This window comes from Panicum virgatum, chromosome 8K (assembly GCF_016808335.1).
Source record: "Panicum virgatum strain AP13 chromosome 8K, P.virgatum_v5, whole genome shotgun sequence".
Lineage (NCBI taxonomy): Eukaryota > Viridiplantae > Streptophyta > Magnoliopsida > Poales > Poaceae > Panicum > Panicum virgatum.
The window spans coordinates 8399857-8427259 of NC_053143.1; the positions used below are offsets into that span (position 1 = coordinate 8399857).

General features: G+C 38.2%; 2 protein-coding genes across 3 annotated transcripts; one reads left to right on the forward strand and one right to left on the reverse strand.

Annotated features, from left to right (window-relative positions):
* Positions 1-503: 503 nt before the first annotated feature.
* Positions 504-14214, reverse strand: LOC120643823. The gene is made up of 3 exons (XM_039920298.1): positions 12941-14214; positions 855-1263; positions 504-745 (listed from the first exon to the last, which is right to left on the reverse strand). The coding sequence occupies exons 1-2, from the start codon at positions 14004-14006 to the stop codon at positions 1259-1261; spliced, it is 1071 nt and encodes a 356-aa protein (XP_039776232.1). The 5' UTR covers positions 14007-14214; the 3' UTR covers positions 504-745; positions 855-1258.
* Positions 14215-15571: 1357 nt separating this feature from the next.
* LOC120643824 (DEAD-box ATP-dependent RNA helicase FANCM-like) lies at positions 15572-27141 on the forward strand. 2 transcript variants are annotated; one of them, XM_039920299.1, is made up of 22 exons: positions 15599-15854; positions 15924-16497; positions 18046-18189; positions 18301-18383; positions 18494-18608; positions 19149-19240; positions 19411-19465; positions 19548-19669; positions 19745-19858; positions 19975-20168; positions 20828-20952; positions 21756-21816; positions 22189-22265; positions 22867-22916; positions 22990-23155; positions 23251-23372; positions 23443-23760; positions 23864-23924; positions 24288-25358; positions 25524-25578; positions 25741-25899; positions 26202-27141. In XM_039920299.1, the coding sequence occupies exons 1-22, from the start codon at positions 15792-15794 to the stop codon at positions 26755-26757; spliced, it is 4377 nt and encodes a 1458-aa protein (XP_039776233.1). In that variant the 5' UTR covers positions 15599-15791; the 3' UTR covers positions 26758-27141. The 2 variants fall into 2 exon arrangements, 1 of the variants encoding a protein (XP_039776233.1); XR_005663192.1 differs by lacking the exon at positions 26202-27141 and having other exon boundaries at positions 15572-15854; positions 25501-25578; positions 25741-25784.
* The last annotated feature ends 262 nt before the right edge of the window (positions 27142-27403 follow it).

Here is a 27403-nt window from a genome sequence, read left to right on the forward strand (position 1 = left end):
GGAGTATTTTTTTATCCTTCAAATGTCAGGACTATATTTCAACTGACTAGAGTATTCTTTTATTACCAAATGTCGGGAGTTGTTTTTTTTGTCAAATGATAAGTGTATTTTTAGTTGAGTACAGAAGTATTTTTCGAAGGCTATGAGTGTTTTGCAACTGACTACAATATTTTTCAATTGACACAACTGCTGTCAGGAGTATTTTTCAATTGACAAGGGAATTATTTTCCAGTTGACACGAGAAATTAAGTTCGCATTAATGGTAGAGGTCCACAAAATAGACAAAAAGATGTAGACAAGTAATTTCTTGGAGTACTTTTCGAAGAAGTAATTTTGAAACATAAAGAAGTAAATATCTTCAATGACTTTAAGTAATTTTTAAAATTTAGGGCAGTATTTTATCAACGTCTTGACAATAATAATCTTTTGAACTTCACAATTGTGCGACCAAACAAGAAGTAATATCCGGTATATGCAATCATATATCTCAAAAAATCACCAGCTGATCACACAAAATTTGCTTCAACAAAGATTAAGTGATGTACAATCTGAAGCTGAACGCACTAACACATCAAATTCCCACTTTTTCATGGAGTGAGGACAAAAATCGTGTGGATTACCCCACCGCTTGCTACCATTCACTATGAATCCCATGGTCGCGAGGAGGAAACAAAGCCAGTAACCATGGGATCGGAAAAATGATTTTTTTTTCTTGAAGGGATGCTTCGCTTCTGCCCTCCAGATCCTGCAAGAAAACTACTAGTAGTATTAGTTGATTGAATTGAAGTAGACATGTCAGAATGTGAGATTGCTAATAACCAAGAGCATGCAGTGGAGCTGTGAAGATTGCTAACCATCAGACCTAGGAGCTTGGCCATGCGCTGCCTTCCGAGCCTCATCTTCCCAGGAGCCCTCGTAGTGCCCAACCTCAAGGGCCTGCTGGATCTGCGGTGCTCGCCTGCACAGCCATCCACGGCCATCCATTTTCACAAGGTCCACGCTGCTACTCATGGACACGGAAGCAGGCGCCGAGGAAGCTGTGCGTTTGAATGGGATAAGCACGGAAGAGAACGGCGCTCCCTGGGAGCTCTGGTTTTAGGAGGAAAGAGAGGACAGAGAAATTAAGAGAGACTATGGAGCTTTATTAGCTTATATTAATGCTGGTGGGTAGTAATTATCGTATTGCGATTTTACTTGCCGGAGCATGTCTAGGCTGTCGGGGTGTTGTACTCTCTCTACTACGGCGTCCTCTCGTCCTCTATCCTGTAAATATATAATAGAAAACTGTATTATAAATTGGAAAATATTACCTGTCGACCAGTCGCGCTCACGCGCGACCGTGGCGGCCCATCTCCCGGCCTGCCCTGGACTTCTGCGTGGCTTGCGTCCATTCTGCACGTAGCCCCACACTATTTTCCTCGATGGCTCTTCTTTTTCACCCACCATATGTCTCTCTTGTTCCCACTTTTTTAGATATAATTTGCCTATTAATAATATTTTATCTTTCTCGTATGAGCTCTGTTTTGAGTACCGATTGCACTGTTGTATTCTACCTGATGAGACAAATTAAACTATATCTCAATTACATATATTTTGAAGATATTTTACAATAGTAGAAAATTATGTGTAAATTGAGCTTCCCGTTTATCGAAGAAGTTGCTATGATATACATGTATCAGTTATTATGATATTCACATATAAGTTGCTATTATGTGTATAGTTATAGTATCAACTTATATATATGGCCACGGGCTAGCGCCTCCACCCCCCCCAAACACGACAATAGGTGTTATTTTTTGTGGCAATTTATATCTTATATATGCAGCAACTTATGTGAATAATTCCTTCTATTTTTGTGACAACTTATGTATATAATAAATAATAACTTGTAAACAGATAATATGTCAACTTATATACGAACTATGTGGCATCTTACATTGTACGACTTTTATCTATTAATAATTTTTATAAAGTATTATAACTATGCATGTAAGTTGATATTGTATACATATTAGCAATTTATATATGCATACTGTAGCAACTCCTCCAATAATATGAAACTTATATTTACACATAAATTGATACTACTACAAAACGTCTTTAAAATATATGCAAGTGAGATCTAGTTTTGTTCGTCTCATCGCGTAGAATACAACGGTGCAATTGGTATTCAAAATGGAGATCGTATAAAGGAGACAAAGCATTTTTTTGGAACAAATTGCATGTAAAAAAAGAATCAGGATGGGTGTCATTTTCTCCCAACCGTGTCATTGTTCCCACTTTTTTAGATATAGTTTGCCTATTAATAATACTTTATCTTTCTCGTGTGAGCTCCGTTTTGAGTACCGATTGCACTGTTGTATTCTACCGATGAGACAAATTAAACTAGATCTCAATTACATATATTTTGAAGATATTTTACAATAGTAGAAAATTATGTGTAAATTGAGCTTCCCGTTTATCGAAGAAGTTGCTATGATATACATGTATCAGTTATTATGATATTCACATATAAGTTGCTATTATGTGTATAGTATCAACTTATATATATGGCCACGGGCTAGCGCCTCCACCCCCACCCCCCCAAACACGACAATAGGTGTTATTTTTTGTGGCAATTTATATCTTATATATGCAGCAACTTATGTGAATGATTCCTTCTGTTTTTGTGACAACTTATGTATATAATAAATAATAACTTGTAAACAGATAATATGTCAACTTATATACGAACTATGTGGCATCTTACATTGTACGACTTTTATCTATTAATAATTTTTATAAAGTATTATAACAATTGATATAACTATGCATGTAAGTTGATATTGTATACATATTAGCAATTTATATATGCATACTGTAGCAACTCCTCCAATAATATGAAACTTATATTTACACATAAATTAATACTACTCCAAAACGTCTTTAAAATATATGCAAGTGAGATCTAGTTTTGTTCGTCTCATCGCGTAAAATACAACGGTGCAATTGGTATTCAAAATGGAGATCGTATAAAGGAGACAAAGCATTTTTTTGGAACAAATTGCATGTAAAAAAAGAATGATGGGTGTCATTTTCTCCAGACCGTATCATTGTTCCCACTTTTTTAGATATAGTTTGCCTATTAATAATATTTTATCTTTCTCGTGTGAGCTCCGTTTTGAGTACCGATTGCACTGTTGTATTCTACCTGATGAGACAAATTAAACTAGATCTCAATTACATATATTTTGAAGATATTTTACAATAGTAGAAAATTATGTGTAAATTGAGCTTCCCGTTTATCGAAGAAGTTGCTATGATATACATGTATCAGTTATTATGATATTCACATATAAGTTGCTATTATGTGTATAGTATCAACTTATATATATGGCCACGGGCTAGCGCCGCCACCCCCCCCCAAACACGACAATAGGTGTTATTTTTTGTGGCAATTTATATCTTATATATGCAGCAACTTATGTGAATAATTCCTTCTATTTTTGTGACAACTTATGTATATAATAAATAATAACTTGTAAACAGATAATATGTCAACTTATATACGAACTATGTGGCATCTTACATTGTACGACTTTTATCTATTAATAATTTTTATAAAGTATTATAACAATTGATATAACTATGCATGTAAGTTGATATTGTATACATATTAGCAATTTATATATGCATACTGTAGCAACTCCTCCAATAATATGAAACTTATATTTACACATAAATTGATACTACTCCAAAACGTCTTTAAAATATATGCAAGTGAGATCTAGTTTTGTTCGTCTCATCGCGTAGAATACAACGGTGCAATTGGTATTCAAAATGGAGATCGTATAAAGGAGACAAAGCATTTTTTTGGAACAAATTGCATGTAAAAAAAGAATCAGGATGGGTGTCATTTTCTCCCGACCGTGTCATTGTTCCCACTTTTTTAGATATAGTTTGCCTATTAATAATACTTTATCTTTCTCGTGTGATCTCCGTTTTGAGTACCGATTGCACTGTTGTATTCTACCTGATGAGACAAATTAAACTAGATCTCAATTACATATATTTTGAAGATATTTTACAATAGTAGAAAATTATGTGTAAATTGAGCTTCCCGTTTATCGAAGAAGTTGCTATGATATACATGTATCAGTTATTATGATATTCACATATAAGTTGCTATTATGTGTATAGTATCAACTTATATATATGGCCACGGGCTAGCGCCTCCACCCCCCAAACACGACAATAGGTGTTATTTTTTGTGGCAATTTATATCTTATATATGCAGCAACTTATGTGAATGATTCCTTCTGTTTTTGTGACAACTTATGTATATAATAAATAATAACTTGTAAACAGATAATATGTCAACTTATATACGAACTATGTGGCATCTTACATTGTACGACTTTTATCTATTAATAATTTTTATAAAGTATTATAACAATTGATATAACTATGCATGTAAGTTGATATTGTATATATATTAGCAATTTATATATGCATACTGTAGCAACTCCTCCAATAATATGAAACTTATATTTACACATAAATTGATACTACTCCAAAACGTCTTTAAAATATATGCAAGTGAGATCTAGTTTTGTTCGTCTCATCGCGTAGAATACAACGGTGCAATTGGTATTCAAAATGGAGATCGTATAAAGGAGACAAAGCATTTTTTTGGAACAAATTGCATGTAAAAAAAGAATGATGGGTGTCATTTTCTCCCGACCGTGTCATTGTTCCCACTTTTTTAGATATAGTTTGCCTATTAATAATATTTTATCTTTCTCGTGTGAGCTCCGTTTTGAGTACCGATTGCACTGTTGTATTCTACCTGATGAGACAAATTAAACTAGATCTCAATTACATATATTTTGAAGATATTTTACAATAGTAGAAAATTATGTGTAAATTGAGCTTCCCGTTTATCGAAGAAGTTGCTATGATATACATGTATCAGTTATTATGATATTCACATATAAGTTGCTATTATGTGTATAGTATCAACTTATATATATGGCCACGGGCTAGCGCCTCCACCCCCCAAACACGACAATAGGTGTTATTTTTTGTGGCAATTTATATCTTATATATGCAGCAACTTATGTGAATGATTCCTTCTGTTTTTGTGACAACTTATGTATATAATAAATAATAACTTGTAAACAGATAATATGTCAACTTATATACGAACTATGTGGCATCTTACATTGTACGACTTTTATCTATTAATAATTTTTATAAAGTATTATAACAATTGATATAACTATGCATGTAAGTTGATATTGTATACATATTAGCAATTTATATATGCATACTGTAGCAACTCCTCCAATAATATGAAACTTATATTTACACATAAATTGATACTACTCCAAAACGTCTTTAAAATATATGCAAGTGAGATCTAGTTTTGTTCGTCTCATCGCGTAGAATACAACGATGCAATTGGTATTCAAAATGGAGATCGTATAAAGGAGACAAAGCATTTTTTTGGAACAAATTGCATGTAAAAAAAGAATCAGGATGGGTGTCATTTTCTCCCGACCGTGTCATTGTTCCCACTTTTTTAGATATAGTTTGCCTATTAATAATACTTTATCTTTCTCGTGTGATCTCCGTTTTGAGTACCGATTGCACTGTTGTATTCTACCTGATGAGACAAATTAAACTAGATCTCAATTACATATATTTTGAAGATATTTTACAATAGTAGAAAATTATGTGTAAATTGAGCTTCCCGTTTATCGAAGAAGTTGCTATGATATACATGTATCAGTTATTATGATATTCACATATAAGTTGCTATTATGTGTATAGTATCAACTTATATATATATGGCCGCGGGCTAGCGCCTCCACCCCCCAAACACGACAATAGGTGTTATTTTTTGTGGCAATTTATATCTTATATATGCAGCAACTTATGGGAATGATTCCTTCTGTTTTTGTGACAACTTATGTATATAATAAATAATAACTTGTAAACAGATAATATGTCAACTTATATACGAACTATGTGGCATCTTACATTGTACGACTTTTATCTATTAATAATTTTTATAAAGTATTATAACAATTGATATAACTATGCATGTAAGTTGATATTGTATACATATTAGCAATTTATATATGCATACTGTAGCAACTCCTCCAATAATATGAAACTTATATTTACACATAAATTGATACTACTCCAAAACATCTTTAAAATATATGCAAGTGAGATCTAGTTTTGTTCGTCTCATCGCGTAGAATACAACGGTGCAATTGGTATTCAAAATGGAGATCGTATAAAGGAGACAAAGCATTTTTTTGGAACAAATTGCATGTAAAAAAGAATCAGGATGGGTGTCATTTTCTCCCGACCGTGTCATTGTTCCCACTTTTTTAGATATAGTTTGCCTATTAATAATACTTTATCTTTCTCGTGTGATCTCCGTTTTGAGTACCGATTGCACTGTTGTATTCTACCTGATGAGACAAATTAAACTAGATCTCAATTACATATATTTTGAAGATATTTTACAATAGTAGAAAATTATGTGTAAATTGAGCTTCCCGTTTATCGAAGAAGTTGCTATGATATACATGTATCAGTTATTATGATATTCACATATAAGTTGCTATTATGTGTATAGTATCAACTTATATATATGGCCACGGGCTAGCGCCTCCACCCCCCAAACACGACAATAGGTGTTATTTTTTGTGGCAATTTATATCTTATATATGCAGCAACTTATGTGAATGATTCCTTCTGTTTTTGTGACAACTTATGTATATAATAAATAATAACTTGTAAACAGATAATATGTCAACTTATATACGAACTATGTGGCATCTTACATTGTACGACTTTTATCTATTAATAATTTTTATAAAGTATTATAACAATTGATATAACTATGCATGTAAGTTGATATTGTATATATATTAGCAATTTATATATGCATACTGTAGCAACTCCTCCAATAATATGAAACTTATATTTACACATAAATTGATACTACTCCAAAACGTCTTTAAAATATATGCAAGTGAGATCTAGTTTTGTTCGTCTCATCGCGTAGAATACAACGGTGCAATTGGTATTCAAAATGGAGATCGTATAAAGGAGACAAAGCATTTTTTTGGAACAAATTGCATGTAAAAAAAGAATGATGGGTGTCATTTTCTCCCGACCGTGTCATTGTTCCCACTTTTTTAGATATAGTTTGCCTATTAATAATATTTTATCTTTCTCGTGTGAGCTCCGTTTTGAGTACCGATTGCACTGTTGTATTCTACCTGATGAGACAAATTAAACTAGATCTCAATTACATATATTTTGAAGATATTTTACAATAGTAGAAAATTATGTGTAAATTGAGCTTCCCGTTTATCGAAGAAGTTGCTATGATATACATGTATCAGTTATTATGATATTCACATATAAGTTGCTATTATGTGTATAGTATCAACTTATATATATGGCCACGGGCTAGCGCCCCCCCCCAAACACGACAATAGGTGTTATTTTTTGTGGCAATTTATATCTTATATATGCAGCAACTTATGTGAATGATTCCTTCTGTTTTTGTGACAACTTATGTATATAATAAATAATAACTTGTAAACAGATAATATGTCAACTTATATACGAACTATGTGGCATCTTACATTGTACGACTTTTATCTATTAATAATTTTTATAAAGTATTATAACAATTGATATAACTATGCATGTAAGTTGATATTGTATACATATTAGCAATTTATATATGCATACTGTAGCAACTCCTCCAATAATATGAAACTTATATTTACACATAAATTGATACTACTCCAAAACGTCTTTAAAATATATGCAAGTGAGATCTAGTTTTGTTCGTCTCATCGCGTAGAATACAACGGTGCAATTGGTATTCAAAATGGAGATCGTATAAAGGAGACAAAGCATTTTTTTGGAACAAATTGCATGTAAAAAAAGAATCAGGATGGGTGTCATTTTCTCCCGACCGTGTCATTGTTCCCACTTTTTTAGATATAGTTTGCCTATTAATAATACTTTATCTTTCTCGTGTGATCTCCGTTTTGAGTACCGATTGCACTGTTGTATTCTACCTGATGAGACAAATTAAACTAGATCTCAATTACATATATTTTGAAGATATTTTACAATAGTAGAAAATTATGTGTAAATTGAGCTTCCCGTTTATCGAAGAAGTTGCTATGATATACATGTATCAGTTATTATGATATTCACATATAAGTTGCTATTATGTGTATAGTATCAACTTATATATATATGGCCGCGGGCTAGCGCCTCCACCCCCCAAACACGACAATAGGTGTTATTTTTTGTGGCAATTTATATCTTATATATGCAGCAACTTATGGGAATGATTCCTTCTGTTTTTGTGACAACTTATGTATATAATAAATAATAACTTGTAAACAGATAATATGTCAACTTATATACGAACTATGTGGCATCTTACATTGTACGACTTTTATCTATTAATAATTTTTATAAAGTATTATAACAATTGATATAACTATGCATGTAAGTTGATATTGTATACATATTAGCAATTTATATATTCATACTGTAGCAACTCCTCCAATAATATGAAACTTATATTTACACATAAATTGATACTACTCCAAAACGTCTTTAAAATATATGCAAGTGAGATCTAGTTTTGTTCGTCTCATCGCGTAGAATACAACGGTGCAATTGGTATTCAAAATGGAGATCGTATAAAGGAGACAAAGCATTTTTTTGGAACAAATTGCATGTAAAAAAAGAATCAGGATGGGTGTCATTTTCTCCCGACCGTGTCATTGTTCCCACTTTTTTAGATATAGTTTGCCTATTAATAATACTTTATCTTTCTCGTGTGATCTCCGTTTTGAGTACCGATTGCACTGTTGTATTCTACCTGATGAGACAAATTAAACTAGATCTCAATTACATATATTTTGAAGATATTTTACAATAGTAGAAAATTATGTGTAAATTGAGCTTCCCGTTTATCGAAGAAGTTGCTATGATATACATGTATCAGTTATTATGATATTCACATATAAGTTGCTATTATGTGTATAGTATCAACTTATATATATGGCCACGGGCTAGCGCCTCCACCCCCCAAACACGACAATAGGTGTTATTTTTTGTGGCAATTTATATCTTATATATGCAGCAACTTATGTGAATGATTCCTTCTGTTTTTGTGACAACTTATGTATATAATAAATAATAACTTGTAAACAGATAATATGTCAACTTATATACGAACTATGTGGCATCTTACATTGTACGACTTTTATCTATTAATAATTTTTATAAAGTATTATAACAATTGATATAACTATGCATGTAAGTTGATATTGTATATATATTAGCAATTTATATATGCATACTGTAGCAACTCCTCCAATAATATGAAACTTATATTTACACATAAATTGATACTACTCCAAAACGTCTTTAAAATATATGCAAGTGAGATCTAGTTTTGTTCGTCTCATCGCGTAGAATACAACGGTGCAATTGGTATTCAAAATGGAGATCGTATAAAGGAGACAAAGCATTTTTTTGGAACAAATTGCATGTAAAAAAAGAATGATGGGTGTCATTTTCTCCCGACCGTGTCATTGTTCCCACTTTTTTAGATATAGTTTGCCTATTAATAATATTTTATCTTTCTCGTGTGAGCTCCGTTTTGAGTACCGATTGCACTGTTGTATTCTACCTGATGAGACAAATTAAACTAGATCTCAATTACATATATTTTGAAGATATTTTATAATAGTAGAAAATTATGTGTAAATTGAGCTTCCCGTTTATCGAAGAAGTTGCTATGATATACATGTATCAGTTATTATGATATTCACATATAAGTTGCTATTATGTGTATAGTATCAACTTATATATATGGCCACGGGCTAGCGCCTCCACCCCCCCCCCCCCCCCAAACACGACAATAGGTGTTATTTTTTGTGGCAATTTATATCTTATATATGCAGCAACTTATGTGAATGATTCCTTCTGTTTTTGTGACAACTTATGTATATAATAAATAATAACTTGTAAACAGATAATATGTCAACTTATATACGAACTATGTGGCATCTTACATTGTACGACTTTTATCTATTAATAATTTTTATAAAGTATTATAACAATTGATATAACTATGCATGTAAGTTGATATTGTATACATATTAGCAATTTATATATGCATACTGTAGCAACTCCTCCAATAATATGAAACTTATATTTACACATAAATTGATACTACTCCAAAACGTCTTTAAAATATATGCAAGTGAGATCTAGTTTTGTTCGTCTCATCGCGTAGAATACAACGGTGCAATTGGTATTCAAAATGGAGATCGTATAAAGGAGACAAAGCATTTTTTTGGAACAAATTGCATGTAAAAAAAGAATCAGGATGGGTGTCATTTTCTCCCGACCGTGTCATTGTTCCCACTTTTTTAGATATAGTTTGCCTATTAATAATACTTTATCTTTCTCGTGTGATCTCCGTTTTGAGTACCGATTGCACTGTTGTATTCTACCTGATGAGACAAATTAAACTAGATCTCAATTACATATATTTTGAAGATATTTTACAATAGTAGAAAATTATGTGTAAATTGAGCTTCCCGTTTATCGAAGAAGTTGCTATGATATACATGTATCAGTTATTATGATATTCACATATAAGTTGCTATTATGTGTATAGTATCAACTTATATATATGGCCACGGGCTAGCGCCTCCACCCCCCAAACACGACAATAGGTGTTATTTTTTGTGGCAATTTATATCTTATATATGCAGCAACTTATGTGAATGATTCCTTCTGTTTTTGTGACAACTTATGTATATAATAAATAATAACTTGTAAACAGATAATATGTCAACTTATATACGAACTATGTGGCATCTTACATTGTACGACTTTTATCTATTAATAATTTTTATAAAGTATTATAACAATTGATATAACTATGCATGTAAGTTGATATTGTATACATATTAGCAATTTATATATGCATACTGTAGCAACTCCTCCAATAATATGAAACTTATATTTACACATAAATTGATACTACTCCAAAACGTCTTTAAAATATATGCAAGTGAGATCTAGTTTTGTTCGTCTCATCGCGTAGAATACAACGGTGCAATTGGTATTCAAAATGGAGATCGTATAAAGGAGACAAAGCATTTTTTTTGGAACAAATTGCATGTAAAAAAAGAATCAGGATGGGTGTCATTTTCTCCCGACCGTGTCATTGTTCCCATTTTTTTAGATATAGTTTGCCTATTAATAATACTTTATCTTTCTCGTGTGATCTCCGTTTTGAGTACCGATTGCACTGTTGTATTCTACCTGATGAGACAAATTAAACTAGATCTCAATTACATATATTTTGAAGATATTTTACAATAGTAGAAAATTATGTGTAAATTGAGCTTCCCGTTTATCGAAGAAGTTGCTATGATATACATGTATCAGTTATTATGATATTCACATATAAGTTGCTATTATGTGTATAGTATCAACTTATATATATGGCCACGGGCTAGCGCCGCCACCCCCCCCAAACACGACAATAGGTGTTATTTTTTGTGGCAATTTATATCTTATATATGCAGCAACTTATGTGAATGATTCCTTCTGTTTTTGTGACAACTTATGTATATAATAAATAATAACTTGTAAACATATAATATGTCAACTTATATACGAACTATGTGGCATCTTACATTGTACGACTTTTATCTATTAATAATTTTTATAAAGTATTATAACAATTGATATAACTATGCATGTAAGTTGATATTGTATACATATTAGCAATTTATATATGCATACTGTAGCAACTCCTCAAATAATATGAAACTTATATTTACACATAAATTGATACTACTCCAAAACGTCTTTAAAATATATGCAAGTGAGATCTAGTTTTGTTCGTCTCATCGCGTAGAATACAACGGTGCAATTGGTATTCAAAATGGAGATCGTATAAAGGAGACAAAGCATTTTTTTGGAACAAATTGCATGTAAAAAAAGAATCAGGATGGGTGTCATTTTCTCCCGACTGTTTGACATTGAAAGCGACATCTTTTGTCCTCTTGTGATTAAGGAGAAATAGAAAGTGGGTGAACAAGCAATAACATAGCTAGATGGCTTAATATCATCTAAAAAGAGAAGGGTCGCGCGATCCCTCGTAATCGTGACGGGTCGCGTGATATTTTTGTCCAAATTGTACCTTTGCTTATACTTCACCTCCAGTAGACTATAAGATAATGACTTTATTATGACCGGTCGTGTGCGCTATTGCACGGCAGCCTAAATTTAACCCCCTCCTGTGCAGTGGCACATGCAACTAATTTTAAAACTTAAAAATATTGTATTTCTTAAACTATCCATCAAATTCAAAGTTCTATTGACAATTACATCTCTTTCGAAGAGATATTCAAAACAAGACTCCGCTTGTATATGTTTCGACAATATTTTTCAAAGACAAATAAAGTCCTTTAGTTATAATGGAAAAACTGTATCTCATTCGAATTGTCCACGTTAATTTGGACAGCCCGAGGATGCGTAGATGGGGTTAGTTTTCATAGTCTACGCCGATCCGAGACAGAGTATCGGCATCATCTCCCCGTTGTTCTCCGGATGCACAACCTCCCTGGCGGGACGTGTGTTTGGAGAACAGCGGGGAGATGCTGTTGAAATTTTGTCCCGGATCGGAGTAGAACATGTAAACTTACTCCAGCTACGTATCATCAGGTGAGATTAGAACCTATCTTGACCTATTATAAAGTATAGACGTTGTTTAGATGCAAATAATTTTTATATTATATTACATACTGATATGATAGAGAATGGATGACCGTGGGGAGGTGATGCGAATATTATATTACATGCTAATTACCTGGGGCAGTGGCTGGTTTTTCATACTTCACTGGATTCATATACTTGGAGATTCTGCTAGGGCAATAGATGACATCAAGACCAAAGTATTGTCGAATACCAAAGTAAGCTGCAGATTGCACTCTGCCTTCATTCTTCATGTCAACAGCAAGAATCCATGCCTTTGGGTGACTAAACTTTTCCCTGGCTACCAAGTAAACAACATTTTCACCAGTGATGCTGGGAGTGGGCTGATAGATGGAGAGGTTCTGCAGGTCTCGCCGCTCCGCTGCAGCGTCATTATCCGATGGTCCACGCAGCAATCCAGTGTCCTTCATCAGCACCCGTGAAATCGCCGGGTCGATTGCGATGCTGGAAGCTTGCACCACGGATTCCTTGTGCCAGTCCTCCAGGGAGCTGCTCATCCTCTTGTTGCTCCATGTGGTGAGCGCCCAATCATCCACTCGGACGGTAATCGATTCCGTTTCCTCATCCACTTCCGGGAAGCATTCCTCCGTGATTTCCAAGTGGACGAAGTTGAGGCAGCCCTTGCCCCTGACGAAGGCGATGCCGCGGCGTTGCGCCGGGTTGCCCAAGTCGATTCCCAACCCGTTGTTGTAGCCCATCTCCACCAACGGCAAGGGGAGCGGCACGCCGCGGAGGGAGGGCTCGGCGTCGAGCACGTCGCAGAGCAGGATGCCGCGCCAGAGGTCGACCCACCCCATGGTCCCGCCTTCGCCTCCGATGGTGATCACGGCGGTCGTGTGGTGAAGAAGAAGCCGGCCGCACCTCGGGGGAATTCTCACCGGGAAGTCCTCCTGCGGCGCCGCCGCCGCCGACAGCACCCTGCTGGTCCAGGTCGAGGCGTCGGAGTGGAACACGTGGAGCTCGAACCGGTGGACGGTGCCGGTGAAATTCAGCGCGGCGAGGGTGTAGTGGCCGCCCGGACGAGGAAGGAGCCCCACGTCGGTGCGGTAGAAGTAGGGGTGCGGGCGGCGCAGCAGCTCGAGCGACGGGCGGGCGGGGTCGGCGCGGTAGACGTAGTAGTCGTAGTCCTTGTCGTACAGGGCCGAGGGGCCGGACCCCATGTTGACGCGGAGGAGGAGGAGGTCGTCCGCCGAGCAGATGATGTCCGTGGGCACGGAGAGGTTCAGATCGGAGCTGTGGACGAAGAATCTGGAAGGCTGCGGCGGGCGCCTGAGGCAGAACGAGACCTGGATGGGCTTCCCGTTCCGGGTGCGGCCTTCGGCGGTGGTACTGCTGCTGGGGATGCCGGCGACGGCATGGGTGTCGAGGAGGACGAAGGTTCACCAAAAATGAAAAATTTTCAAAAAATTCCTAAAAATACTTCAAGGTGTAATGAATCTAATAGTGTCAAATTTTCTCAAAAATTCGTTCATTTAGTATAGTTTGCGGGAATTTAAAGTTAAATCAAAAAAGAAAAAAGAAAAAATGGGCCGGCCCATTAAAGCCCACCGGTCAAACCGGCCGGTAAACCGGTCACACCGGTCGGTAAACCGGTAAAACCGGCCGGTAAACCGGTTGCACGGGAGCTTTTGAATTTGAATTTGAATTCAAACCGGTCAAACCGACCGGTAAACCGGTAAAACCGGCCGGTAAACCGGTCGGAACCGGTTGCATGGGATTTTTTGAATTTATTTGAATTTGGATTTGAATTCAACCGGTTTCCACCGGTTACCGGTCAAACCGGTCCGGTAAATCGCTACCGGAGGGCGGCGGTTTGACCGGACCGGTCGGTTCGGTTAACCCTAAGGAGGACATGCGCCGGGCGCCAGCACTGCTATAGATTCGGCCTTTTGTTCCGGTTCCAAACTGCTTTTTGTCCCGCGGTTTTGGACCGGGACAAGGCTTCCGGGGGCTTTTGTCCCGGGTGGCAGAACCGGGACAAAAGGTGCCTGATGTTAAAGAAAATTTTGCACACCACGGGATTCGATCCTAAGACTTCTTGTCTAGCGCATGGTTTCCTTACCAACTCACCTAAGTAGTACACGTGACTCAGTATAGAATAACTTCCTTTTGAATTATCACGTGGAGGGGCCTTTTGTCCGGGTTGGTAACACCAACCGGGATAAAAGGGGTCTTTTGTCCGGTTGGTAACACCAATCGGGACAAATGGGTCACCTTTTTGTCCCGATTGGTGTTACCACCCGGGATAAAAGGGTTGGGCCTTTTATCCCAGGTGGAGCCACCAACCGGGACAAAAGGGGGGCCTTTTGTCCGGGTTGGTGGCTCCACCCGGGACAAAAAGGCACTGTCCCCCACGTTGGCCCGGCTAGCCGTTGGACCCGGGATAAAAGCCAACTTTTGTCTCGGACCCAAAGGTAACTGGGACAAATGACCTGGAAAAAAGGCCTCTTCTGTAGTAGTGCGGGACCCTCCACGCCGACGGCGGCGGGAGGACGGCGCCGCGGTCGCGGCGTCGGTGGGCGGCTTCGGTTGGAGCGGAGGGGGGGACCGGCGGGCGTGGTGGTTGCGTGCGTCGCCGGGATCACCGGCCCTGATCCGGCGATCCCCTCGAATGGGAGGGAGATGGCGCATGGCGGTGGCGGAAGAATAGTGGGCTGGGCTACATTTGACATGCCGCCGGCGTGCCCATTTTTTGTTAAGGTTGGAGACATGAAGCTTGGCCCGCTAGGAAGTTGTTGGCTCGGGCTGGGCTGGGCTAGTCACCGTACCCGGCTGGCCCAACGCCCGGCCTATATGGGCCCATCGCCTTCTCCGCTTCCCCTCTCCTCCCTCTCGCGAATTCCAAAACCTCGCCATCTCCCCGCCCAAATCCCCCGCGCGCCGCTCCCCAATCGGCCAATCTCCATTCCCCAATCCTTCTCCGCGAAGCTTCCCGAAGGCTTCCGATGGCGGCGCCGCCGCCGCCCCAGCCTCCCCCGCTCGCCGTCGACGATTTCTACGATGACGACGTAAGCTCCCCGCCGCCTCTCACACCTCCCCTCCTTCGCGCGTCCCCGCTCACGCAACCCTAACCGCAGGGCTTCGACTGGGAGGCCGCCGTGCGGGAGATCGACGAGGCCTGCGCCCGGGCGTCGGCCTCCGCCTCCGCCTCCTTCTCAGCCCCCGCCCCCGCGCCGGTGCATCATCCACTGCCGCCGCGGCCCCCGGAGCCCTCGGCGACAGCGCCACTTCACCAGCCACCATCGGCGGCGGCGGGCGGCGGCGCCGCGCGGCAGTTGACCCTCGACCGCTTCGTCGACTCCTTCACCAAGAGGCGGCAGGAAAAAGAGAGGCCCGCGCCCGCGCCCACTTCAGCTCCCGCGCCTCCGCCGTCGGGCGTGGAGCCTGGTGGCGACGACGTGGGGCGGCCAGGTGTCCTTGCTGGCGAGGGGTGCTCGCGGCAGGCGGCCGAGAAGGCCGTGGAGGACCGCTTCGTGGAGGCCTTCACCAGGAGGCAGCGGGAGAAGGAGAGGGCTGCGCCGGCTGGTGGCCAGAAGCGCCCTGCGGCCCGCACTAAGAAGGGGTGCTCGCGGCGGAGCAATGTGGAGGTCGAGCTCGACCCCTGCGCCGTGGCCCTGGACCACGAGGCGGTGCAGACGTGGATCTATCCAAGTGAGAGCTCTGGGCTTCTGCTGCATTTGGCCAATAGCTTGTTTTTTTTTTTTTGTGGTTGCATGCTGATGCTGGGATTTGGCTTAAGGGTGCAGCCATATATTGAAAAAAAACACGTTCATTTGGTGAAGATACTAAGGCTTTATTACTCGACAATAGCAGGCATATTATTACAATCCCAGCAGTGCTTGTTGGAAATGAACACCAAATGATTGGTGAACCTGACTCTAAACTGGACTCAGAATTTGCTGAGCTCTTGAACAGTCATATCAGAAAGACAGTTACAATATGAAATCAAACCAACACTAAAACATCTAGCATAAATAATTTAGTTTCCTGGAGCACCACTGCATTCACAGTAGCATCCACCTCTTTCAGCTGGAGCAGATGGGCAAGGAGTTTATCCACCCTTGGCAGTGTCTTTTTTGTTGCACCAAGCAAGCATAAATTTTGGGACTGTAATTGGTGGCTTAGGTTGGGTGTTTGCCTGTTTGGAGTTTCTTCTGTTACTTATCCATATATTCAGAATGAACAGGTTTTACTGGGTCTGGGCAATCACAAATAGTTTCCCAAACTGTAGGAATGCCATGATTTCAGCTTTTAGTGTAGCTTAAGCATTGAGTGCATTATGATTGTTGCATTTTTTAGTGTCCTATACTGAGGCAGGCAACATGTGGACTAGTTCAACTATTCAAGTGAGCGTAATTATTTTATTTGTGTAATTGGATTACTTGTTTGGTTACATAAATAGAAAGGATTGTACTTGACTGTGGTGGCTTATATGCTTGCTAGGTATGATCAACCTAGCATTCCTTACATATGCACTGAAAACACTCACAAGTATTAGTAAATTTCAAATTTGTCTGTTGCTTATGTTGTTGATTCTATTGCTTTACACAATGCAGTTAGAACAGCTAATTTTGCTTCCTAGAAACAGTTAATTTGCTCTTTGATAATAGTACTATTTTTGTATAGCCTATAATGGATATATGGATTCTGCTAAATTATGCCTGGATTGTGATGTTTTTGTGCTCAACAATCTTAATTTTTTTCAGGATGCTTATCTATATGGGGAAATCTTTGATTTTGTAGCAGTTGGCTGCCTAAACCCCATGGGAACCCCAAATTTCATCATGGATGCACATAACGTTAAGTCCTCAAACTAACGGACGTGCTAGCTAGGGAACAAAATTTTCAGTTGGTGCTAGATAGGGAATTTTCAGTTGGTGCTAGCTACGGAAGTTTTAATGTTTGGATGCTAAATAAGCTAGAGTAACTTTTTTTTATGCTAGATAGGGAATTTTCTCTATTTTCATCCTTTAGATTCAAATAACTAAATGAATACATCAGTCAACTTGGAAAGTAGCCTCTGAAAAATTCCCGTCAAAGGTTCCATTTTGTTGTGTTTATATTTCAATTCTTCAAGAACCATGTTTGCACTGTAAATCCAAGGGTTTACACCTAACCAGATAATTATGTTGTTATGTATCCCAAGTTGCAAATAAAAGAAATTGTAAACTCTTTTGCTAATTCTTTTATGTCTTGCAGCTAATGTACAAGTCCGAGACTACCAGAAATATATGGTTGAAAAGGCTCTTTTTACTAATTCGTTAATAGCTTTGCCAACTGGACTTGGCAAAACTTTTATTGCTGCGGTAGTGATGTATAACTACTTTCGATGGTTCCCTGAAGGTAATGTTTTGTTTGCAATTGTAATCGTTACCTCCCTGATGGTGTATTTTATGAACTCTCTCAGAAAGTACACGCTGAGAAGTTGTTTTTATCTCCTAAATGGGAATTTAGGGAAAATAATATTTGCTGCCCCTTCGCGTCCTCTTGTTGCTCAGCAAATTGAGGCATGCCACAATACAGTGGGAATACCACAGGTACTTTAATAATTTTGCAGTTGGTGATTTTCTTTAGCTATAAATATTCTTGTTCTTCTTCAATTTTTCTGTACCCCATGCTGGTAATTGATATTGTTACTTATATTCAGGAGTGTACAATAGATTTGATAGGGAAGAAAAGCCCTTCCAGTCGATCAATTTTGTGGAAGTCAAAGAGAGTGTTCTTTCTCACTCCACAAATTCTTCAGAATGATATGAAATCTGGTGATTATCTCTGATTATTCATGACAATCTTTATTAATCTCTTTTGATTGTTCTTACTAATAGATGTTGCCATCAATTGAAGATCCATTTGCTGTTTTGTAACTTAGCATGAACTTACTTTTGAAATCAACATCAATTATATTTGGACTGGCCACTTAAGAACTACTATACCTGGAGTTGATTTTTTTTGTTTTATATTCGTGATTCAAACTTTTATCATGCAATTAACACTATTGTTATAAATTCTTCTCAAATTTGGCATTTTGAATTTTGTGAAGTATTAGTGGATTGCCCACCTCTTCCCATAAGCTTAAGCTTTTGGGTTCATCTGGCCAGAGGTCTCGAGTTCGAGTTTTGGTATTGGCATCTTTTAAGTTCTCCGCTCCCTTCTTTATTTCCACATTTGCGCCTTGTTCCGGCTGCATGTGAGTGGGAGTGTTGTGAAGTATTAGTGGATTGCCCACCTCTTCCCATAAAGCTTAAGCTTTTGGGTTCATCTGGTTGGTGCATGAAACCTAACATTGAATACTGTGTTAACAGGTATATGCATGGCAAAGCAAATAGTTTGCTTGGTGATCGATGAAGCCCATCGTGCCTCAGGAAATTTTGCTTACTGCACTGCTATCCGAGAGGCATGTTTTAACTACTGCACTCATTTCTTTGTTTATCTGTATTTTGGAATCCTATTTTTATCAGCATTTTCTTCCATTGTGAGCTCAGTTGATTCATGATAATATCAGTAAAATAGTTGTTTGAATGCTGTGCAACTTGGCTTGATCAATCTTTATTTTCACGTCCACAGTTGCTGGCAGCTCATGTCCCTTTAAGGATTTTAGCTCTAACTGCGACACCAGGATGTAAGTCTCTGTAAATTAGACTTACTTGCCCAAACATGACGCCATCATCTAAATTTGCGATCTTATCCTGCCTGTGGTTCAGCCAAGCATGCAGATATTCAAAGTGTTATAGACAATTTATGCATTTCGGAGTTGATTTATTGCGATGAAGAGGATTCTTTAGTGAAGCAATACGTTAACACACGCAAAGTTAAAGTTGTCAAGGTATGCATGAGCTTTGGTCAGGAAATAGGTAATGCACTGTTCTTCTGCGTGTAAAAGTCACTTGTTCCTGTATAGGTCCCTTTGGGAAGCGATGCAACTCAAGTCAATGATATGCTTTTGGATATTATGCGCCCACATTTTAATCGGTTGCGTGATTCTGGCGTGATTGATCATCGTGATTATGCAAAAGTATGCTTCTCATTGCTTTAAAATGTCAGTCATTATGTTACATGGATTTTCATTATAGATCATTAATTCACCCACTTCTAGCTGATGATTATTTATTGTTCACATGATTTCGCCAGTGGGGCCCGTTTGAACTTCTGAAATATAAGGAAAAATTCATGGAAGCACCCCCACCAAATATACGTGAAGTGGAGAGAGGGGAAATCTCGAGGTCTTTCGTAGCTCTTGGCTCACTTCTACACATCAGGAAGTTGCTTTCGAGCCATGGAATCCAACAAGTGCATCAATTTCTTGAAAAGAAGTTGAAGAATGGGTATTGGCTGCGCACATTTTTGCTACGTACTTTACTTTTATATGAAATGATGCATAAGTAGGCTCATAAATATGTAGCATGTGAGGAATATTCTCAGTGGTAAGAGTAAGACTATGGAAATTCTTGACAGATCTCTTTTCTTGATGTATGGAATATTTTTGAAAGCCTATAGTGTTGGAAGTTGTAGTTGCCGGACATTGAAATAAAATTTAAGAAAATAGATCAGTTTTAAAGAAAATTACACAATTAACACTGGGAATCTGTGAAGAAAAATAGAGAGTTGTACTTTTCCTCGCTTGTTCCATGCACTTCTAAAACTGTATGCATAATTATTGGTATAAATTTATAATAAGCATCTTAGTAGTGAAATAAACTCTTCCTATCATGTTCAATTGCACAGCGTTCCTTCTGAAATAACTAGACCGATAGTTCAGTTGAATTTCTGAATGTTTGCGCGATATTGTGCAGTTGTAATGACCATTCAGGAAACCTGATTATTCCAGAATTTAATACCCCAAGATTATTGGAGCTTTGTGTAATATAAACATGTTTCCTCAAATCAACAAAATTATGATTGTCATGCTTAGGGAATTGATACTTGTTTTTGTTTCTGCATTTAGTTTTACAAGCAAGCTTAGCAATGTTCTTATTTATTGAAGGTCATTAAATTTGATGCGCAAGAATGAACTCTTCTGGCAAGTAAAAGAAAAGATAAAGCTTGTCTCGTCTCAAGGTTCGACTCCAAAAATACAGGAGTTGATAAAGCAGACGGTTGATTACTTCGGTAAGTGACCTACTGACCTAAGTTCCTGATGGTGTATCCTCTGAATTCAATGATGTGCCAGTAGATGTACAATGAATAGAAACATTTGTGAGCCACTACTAATAGCTGTCTGACATTGCAAAATGTGTAACCTAATGATTGGTGCTGGCTTTCTATTGAATATTATGCGTGTGGCAACAGTTGCTCTGTTCATTTGTTGATTGTAGGCAATGTTTCAAAGATGCTTAGGTAGGCTATCAGGCTGCACCTAGGCGTTCCTAGATGTTTGTAACTTTTCCAGTCAGCTAGAATAATGCCATGTTGAATAGAGAAAAATTGACATAATAAAACCATGAATTTGACATTATCATGTATCCATGAGTTCCATGGCCATAATTCATCTTCCTTCATCTCCAAATTGTCCCAACTTTCCTGCATATATCATGGCCTAAATCACTCTAGGTAGGAAAGTGCCTAGACAAAGCAGTGCCTAGGACCGCCTTTTGAAATAGATGTTGTAAGGATTGTATACTGTTCTGTAGCAAAGTAGTGTTAAGTTTATTAGATTTGACTGTTCAGTTTGCAATTTATCAAAACACTTGATGGTAGTATTCTGGCAAATGGGGAATTATGTCATCTGTTTTGAATGGACACACCACTGCACTATACCGCTGTTGATTTATGTATGTCTCCTATGAAGGATTTCTGTTCCAGTTCATGTCACCAAGAAATCCAACTGCTGCATAACCTCAACTGAACTGATACATAGTTTATTAAGTTTTCATGTTACAGTGATTGGGTAGGTACTGATAGTCTTGATACAGATAAGACTGACTCGAAGGACTCAAGGATTATTATATTTTCCCATTTCCGGGGAAGTGTCAAGTAAGAATCAAACCTTGCATTGTAGTCTTGGTTCCTACTAAGTAGTTTCTTCAAACTTTTTTTTTTCTTGTTCTGACATTTACTGGTGAACTCTGAACTATTAGATGATTTAAGCAATGATTTGGATCTATATAATTTCGTTTTCGTTCATTTACAAGTTGGGTCATAACTGCACATGAATCTCACTCTTTTGTCTTTGGCAATGTCCTGTAATATTCAATAAGTATACAAAGTTTCGTTGAATTTCTTTTGCAATCCTTACATAGCACAGAAAATATTCATTGTATTATGGCTGGAAAACAATGTAGTGCTTTTGTTGTCTGTTCCTCAGTTTATCATAAAAGATTGAATGTCTTGGTGATTGCTTTGCAGAGAAATATATTGCTCACTACAAAATATTGATGATAGACGTATCAGACCTGTTGAATTCATTGGTCAAAGCTCAGCAGGTATGGGATATTTACTCGTTTCATAATAAAATCATTATGATCTTGCAGAAGTAGGACTTGCAAATATATTTTTGTTGGTTCTGATTAGCTGTTGTTTCACTCCTGGTCATAAAACCATTCTAGATGTTGACGAGATCTCCAAAATGTAACTCCGACCAGTATTTTCTATTGTACCATGTGTAAAACACAATATAGTTATAGTATTTTCTATTACGAAATAAGTTCAGGACACAATTACATATATGACTCATGTTTCCAATAAAAATATTTAAAAGCTATTAATAGTCAAAATTTCAAGATCTCAATTGCATGTATGTCCAAAACGATTTTATATAGATTGAAGGTAGTACTATATTACAAAGATTATTTCTGCTATGTATGTATTTTCGTTGCAACAAGTGGTAGGAGGAACTGCATGCAGTATAATCTAGTTATACCCCTTGTCCCCTTCCTTTGTCTAGTTACTTCTACAGCAGAAATTTCTACAAAATGTGGGATATTTAAAAATGTAATAGATGAATCATGAATCCATATAGTTGTTTTACATTACTGTTGTGTCCTACATGACAATTACTTAATTCAGAGCCTTTTTCTTTGACAGGTAAACAATCGAAGGGGCAAACCCAAAAAACTCAACATGCAATTCTGCAGGTATCGAATAGAAACCCCTGTTCTTTATTTGCATTACTTTTGCCATCTCATCTTCTATATTGTTTTTTTACAGAAATTTCGATCCGGGGTATATAATGTTTTGGTGGCAACATCCATTGGTGAGGAAGGGCTAGATATTATTGAGGTTGATCTCGTTATCTGCTTTGATGCCAATGTCTCACCACTAAGGATGATTCAACGGATGGGAAGAACTGGGAGAAAGCATGATGGACAAGTTGATATCCTTTTTTTGATGATGAGATATAGAAAGTTCTAAGTCCAAAAGTTCTAACCATGTTTTTCTTTAGGCATTTGCTACCTTAACTGCTCGTACTGGTTTTGGCTTGTGAAGGACAGGAATTGACTGGGTACTCAAAGAAACAAAAAGATAGTCAAACCATGAGGAAGTTATTGCGTAACAGTGAGAGATTTGAATACCATGCTAGTCCTAGGATGGTAATATCATATGATCTACTTGTTCATAAATTGTTTCTTCTGAGATGCTAATTTCACTATACAAATTTAGGTTCCACATGTCTATAAACCAGAAGCTAAGTATGTTAAATTGACAATAGAAAAGTATATTCGTTGCTCAAATAAAACGAGGATTGCTGTAAAAGAAGCATCACCAACTCCGTGGAAGATGTCACAAGAAGATAGTCAATTGATTGCTCGGTATTTTGGTGGTTGCACAGAAGATGTTTGGAGGCCGTCCCTTATTGCATTTCCTAAATTCCAGCTTTATTCAAGTGTTGTTCACAAAGTTCCACATTCTTTCCGGACAACAGATATGTTTACTGATGCTATGCAACAACTTCAAGATCCATCCTTTTTTAGGCCAAAGGTAGATTCATTGACTGTCCTTGTGAATTTTTTTCAGTTGTTTTTATATAATTTAGAAATGAAAAAAGGTCATACTTATTATTTGTTCCTACATATTTATTCAGTGTGAAAGCCCTTTGCAAGAACCGGCTGATGTTGGAGCTGTGAAGGGTCAGGAACATGAAGGTACAAATACCAGTCGATACTCTTCCCTTGTATAGTTGTTCAGTTCATGATGCTGATATCTGGGTGCTCTAAGCGTCCAATTGTTTTTGTCCCCTGACTTTTATATAGAATCATTCCTGGGCTTAGGGGTGCAAATTGGTGACCCTTAGGTGGACCTCCAACCCTCTTTAGCACAAATATTTGAACTAAAGAGGGTTGGAGGTCCACCTAAGGGTCACCAATTTGCACCCCTACCTGGGCTTATGGCTGTTCATTTGTTTGGTGGATACAATTCTGTTCAGCAATTTCATTACTACACTACAAGCCTGGAGTTTGAAATTTACTTCTGTTTAACTGATGAATGGCATTCTTAACCATGTTTAGGCTTCCATACTGTTAATGGAAATGAGGCAATGTCTCAGGAATGTGACGGCTTCGAAACCTCATCCAGAGTAGTGTGGAATCAAGGTGTTTCTGTGCCAGGTTCTCCAGTTCAGAAGTACCCTATTCACTCTTTCTTCAGTGGTGATTATGTAACTATGGATAGTGGAGGCAATGTTTCAATTACCTTTGTACCTGTCCTGCCTCGGGCATCTGCATTGCACAAGGACCAGAACAAGGCCACACCTCGCAGATCGGCAGCACACATCAGTTGGACAACGGTTGAGTTTGTTCGCCCTGTTGCTAACTCAGGCAAACATATGTTTGTGAATAATTTATCAAGTTCCGCCATGTGTTCCCCTGAGTATACTGGGTCCTGCGACAATGTTGATGACAATCATGTGCCTACACCTCGTCCCCCTAAAACATTGACAAACCTGAGGGAAAATTTGGACACTACCCGCAATACTGAACTGCCACAGTCCACCAGTTCATATCAGGAAGATATGGAGCTTAGTCCCAGGTTAACACTATATATGGAAGAAGGAATTGTTCCTGAGTCTCCAGTTGTTGAAGATAGCCACTTGCATCTCGAGATAGAAGGATCTGCGAACGTTGGATTAGTGCCAAAGCATGCTTCTCGAGAGTCATTCAGTGTGGGAGGTCACACCAATTTAGCTGGATGTAAAAAAGGACCACTGGATTTTGAGAAAATTGGTGAATGGCTTTCTGTTGTGACTGTTCCTTGTGTCTCAACAACTCAGAATGTGCTAGATTGTAGTCGAGCAAAAACAGAAGAGCCAATGCGACCTTCAAATGTGAAAATATGTACTCCTACCAAACATACTCCTACTGTGAATCTGCTGCATGATAGTTTCTCAGGTGATTGTCTCCTTAGGTCTGGAGGGGATGCATCAGGGTCAGTTCAGCAAGCTCCTAAGTACAGAAGACTATGCAAATACGGTGACAAGATCAAAAGAGTCTCCTCCATCTCTTTTGATGCCTGTCATGATGGATTTGAAAAATGCAATATTCCTGCTAGAGCTATGTCAAACAAAATAGAGCACGCAGCAGGTGAGCTGAAGTTTGTTTCTTCACAAACCTTTAGCTCACTTGTTAACATAGGCAAAAATTGACGTCTTTATTATATTGCTTGTTAGATTTCTTCCAGACATTTGAACCCATTAAATATTTACATGTTTTGTTATCTTGATAGACTTTTCTGAACCTCCTGACTAGGGAAAAAAGGGAAGGCCAAGAGGCATCTGGATACCTATATTGATGAGGAAGTCGAGTAAGATTACTAGCTCCTTCAGATTGAAAACTTCTTCATTACATAACAGCAAGCAAATTTTTACTGATTCCTTTTGCTATTGTCATAACTTACCAGTGTAACATGTTCACGCTTAGAATAAACTGCTATCTTATCAGCTTTACTCTTGCATTATTGCATTAGAGTGTCTGAAGATGCTGATGTTTCGGAGGATGAGGATGATAATCAGAGTCAAGATAAATATGAAGATAGCTTCATTGATGATCAGGCAACTCCAACCGGCGAATTTACACAAACTGAACAAGGCAGACGAAATGGTGGTGACATGATGGGTTTCTACAGGTAATATGAGATCATAAGACAAGTCCTTTTTGCTAGTGTTTGAAATGACATATCCTATTTAAATTGTATGTTCATTGCTGTTCTGTTCATGCCATTCAATCTTGCATCAACAAGCGCAGAAGTTTCGAATCAGTGTGCAGTTGAAAACTACGGCATTGTTTACTTGTTGCAACTGAACACAAATGGTCTTAAGCTAATCAGATTGTAACATATACATTCTGGCGTTATATAGTTCTGAAATGGTGAGTCTGGTTGATACATTAGCTTTTACTAAACTCAATTTCCATTTGATGTTTGTGCAGGCAATCACTGCTTACTCAGTCCCCTGTAGTTCTACCTTTAAGATACCTCGATGTTTCTGACAAGTCTGCTTCTAGGACTGGAAATGCAAGCTGTTCTTCAGAGGTTGGGCATAATTCTACTGAGACTCCAAAAGAGCTTCAAACACATCATACTATGACCCCAAGTCCATCGTACCAACAAAGTTTACTGGGAAGAGCCAGTTTTGTACAGGATCAATGTGAGACAACTATCACCAATTGTGAATCATCAACTAAATTGGATTGCAGAAAAAGAAAGCTAAGCTTCCAGCAACCTGCCGCGATCCCTGTAATAAACCTCGAACCGGAACCAGAACCGGAACCAGCAACCGAAGCATCCACCCACATTGCCACCGGAGTCACTGATGACAATTATTACGATGATGCTTTCTTTGAGAACCTTGATCTTGACGCAATTGAAGCAGAAGCAACCGCACTGTGGAGGCAAAAGACTACACAGTCGACACAGAAACCGGTGGAAACTAAGAAAGCGTCAGAGCTTAGCTTTGCACCTCCATCATTCGACCTCGGTTTCTGATACCTTGTGTAAAGTGAACATCCTTTTAGGATACCAATCTGCCTACCTGATCAGCCGGGAGCATGTCAAGAACTGCTTGAAGCGATGAGCTTATGACTCGGGAGCATTTCCGCAACGGTTTGAAGCTGCATTACATGATAACATCACAGGATCTGGCATGCTGCTGTTAAGATCTGGCTGTGTTATTTATGGGCGCGCTGGAAGATCAGTGGGTGTATATATATATATATATATATATATATATATATATATATATATATACACTGGTGCTAGAAGTGCATTATCCCAGTACAGAATTATATATACACCATGTATAGTCTCTCCTGTAAATATTGTTCGATATACAAGGGTTTACATGTATGCAAACAATGTGTCGACGATTGACGGCACTGCCACGCTTTCCGTGCTTAACCGAGACTGATTTTGCATTGCATGGACGGGTCACTGCTGCAGCACGATGGCAACGTGCGGTTTGTTGATAGGACGAGTGGTTGCTACATGGTACCTGGTTGCTGTCTGAAAACAGGCAATATCTGTGCAGGTCCTGTCGGTTTCTGTCGGCCTCAATTAACGTCCGTGCTGTCGTACTCTTGCGCGATAATGTGAAAACACGGAGATTCTGACGACACTGCATTAACTCTAAGCG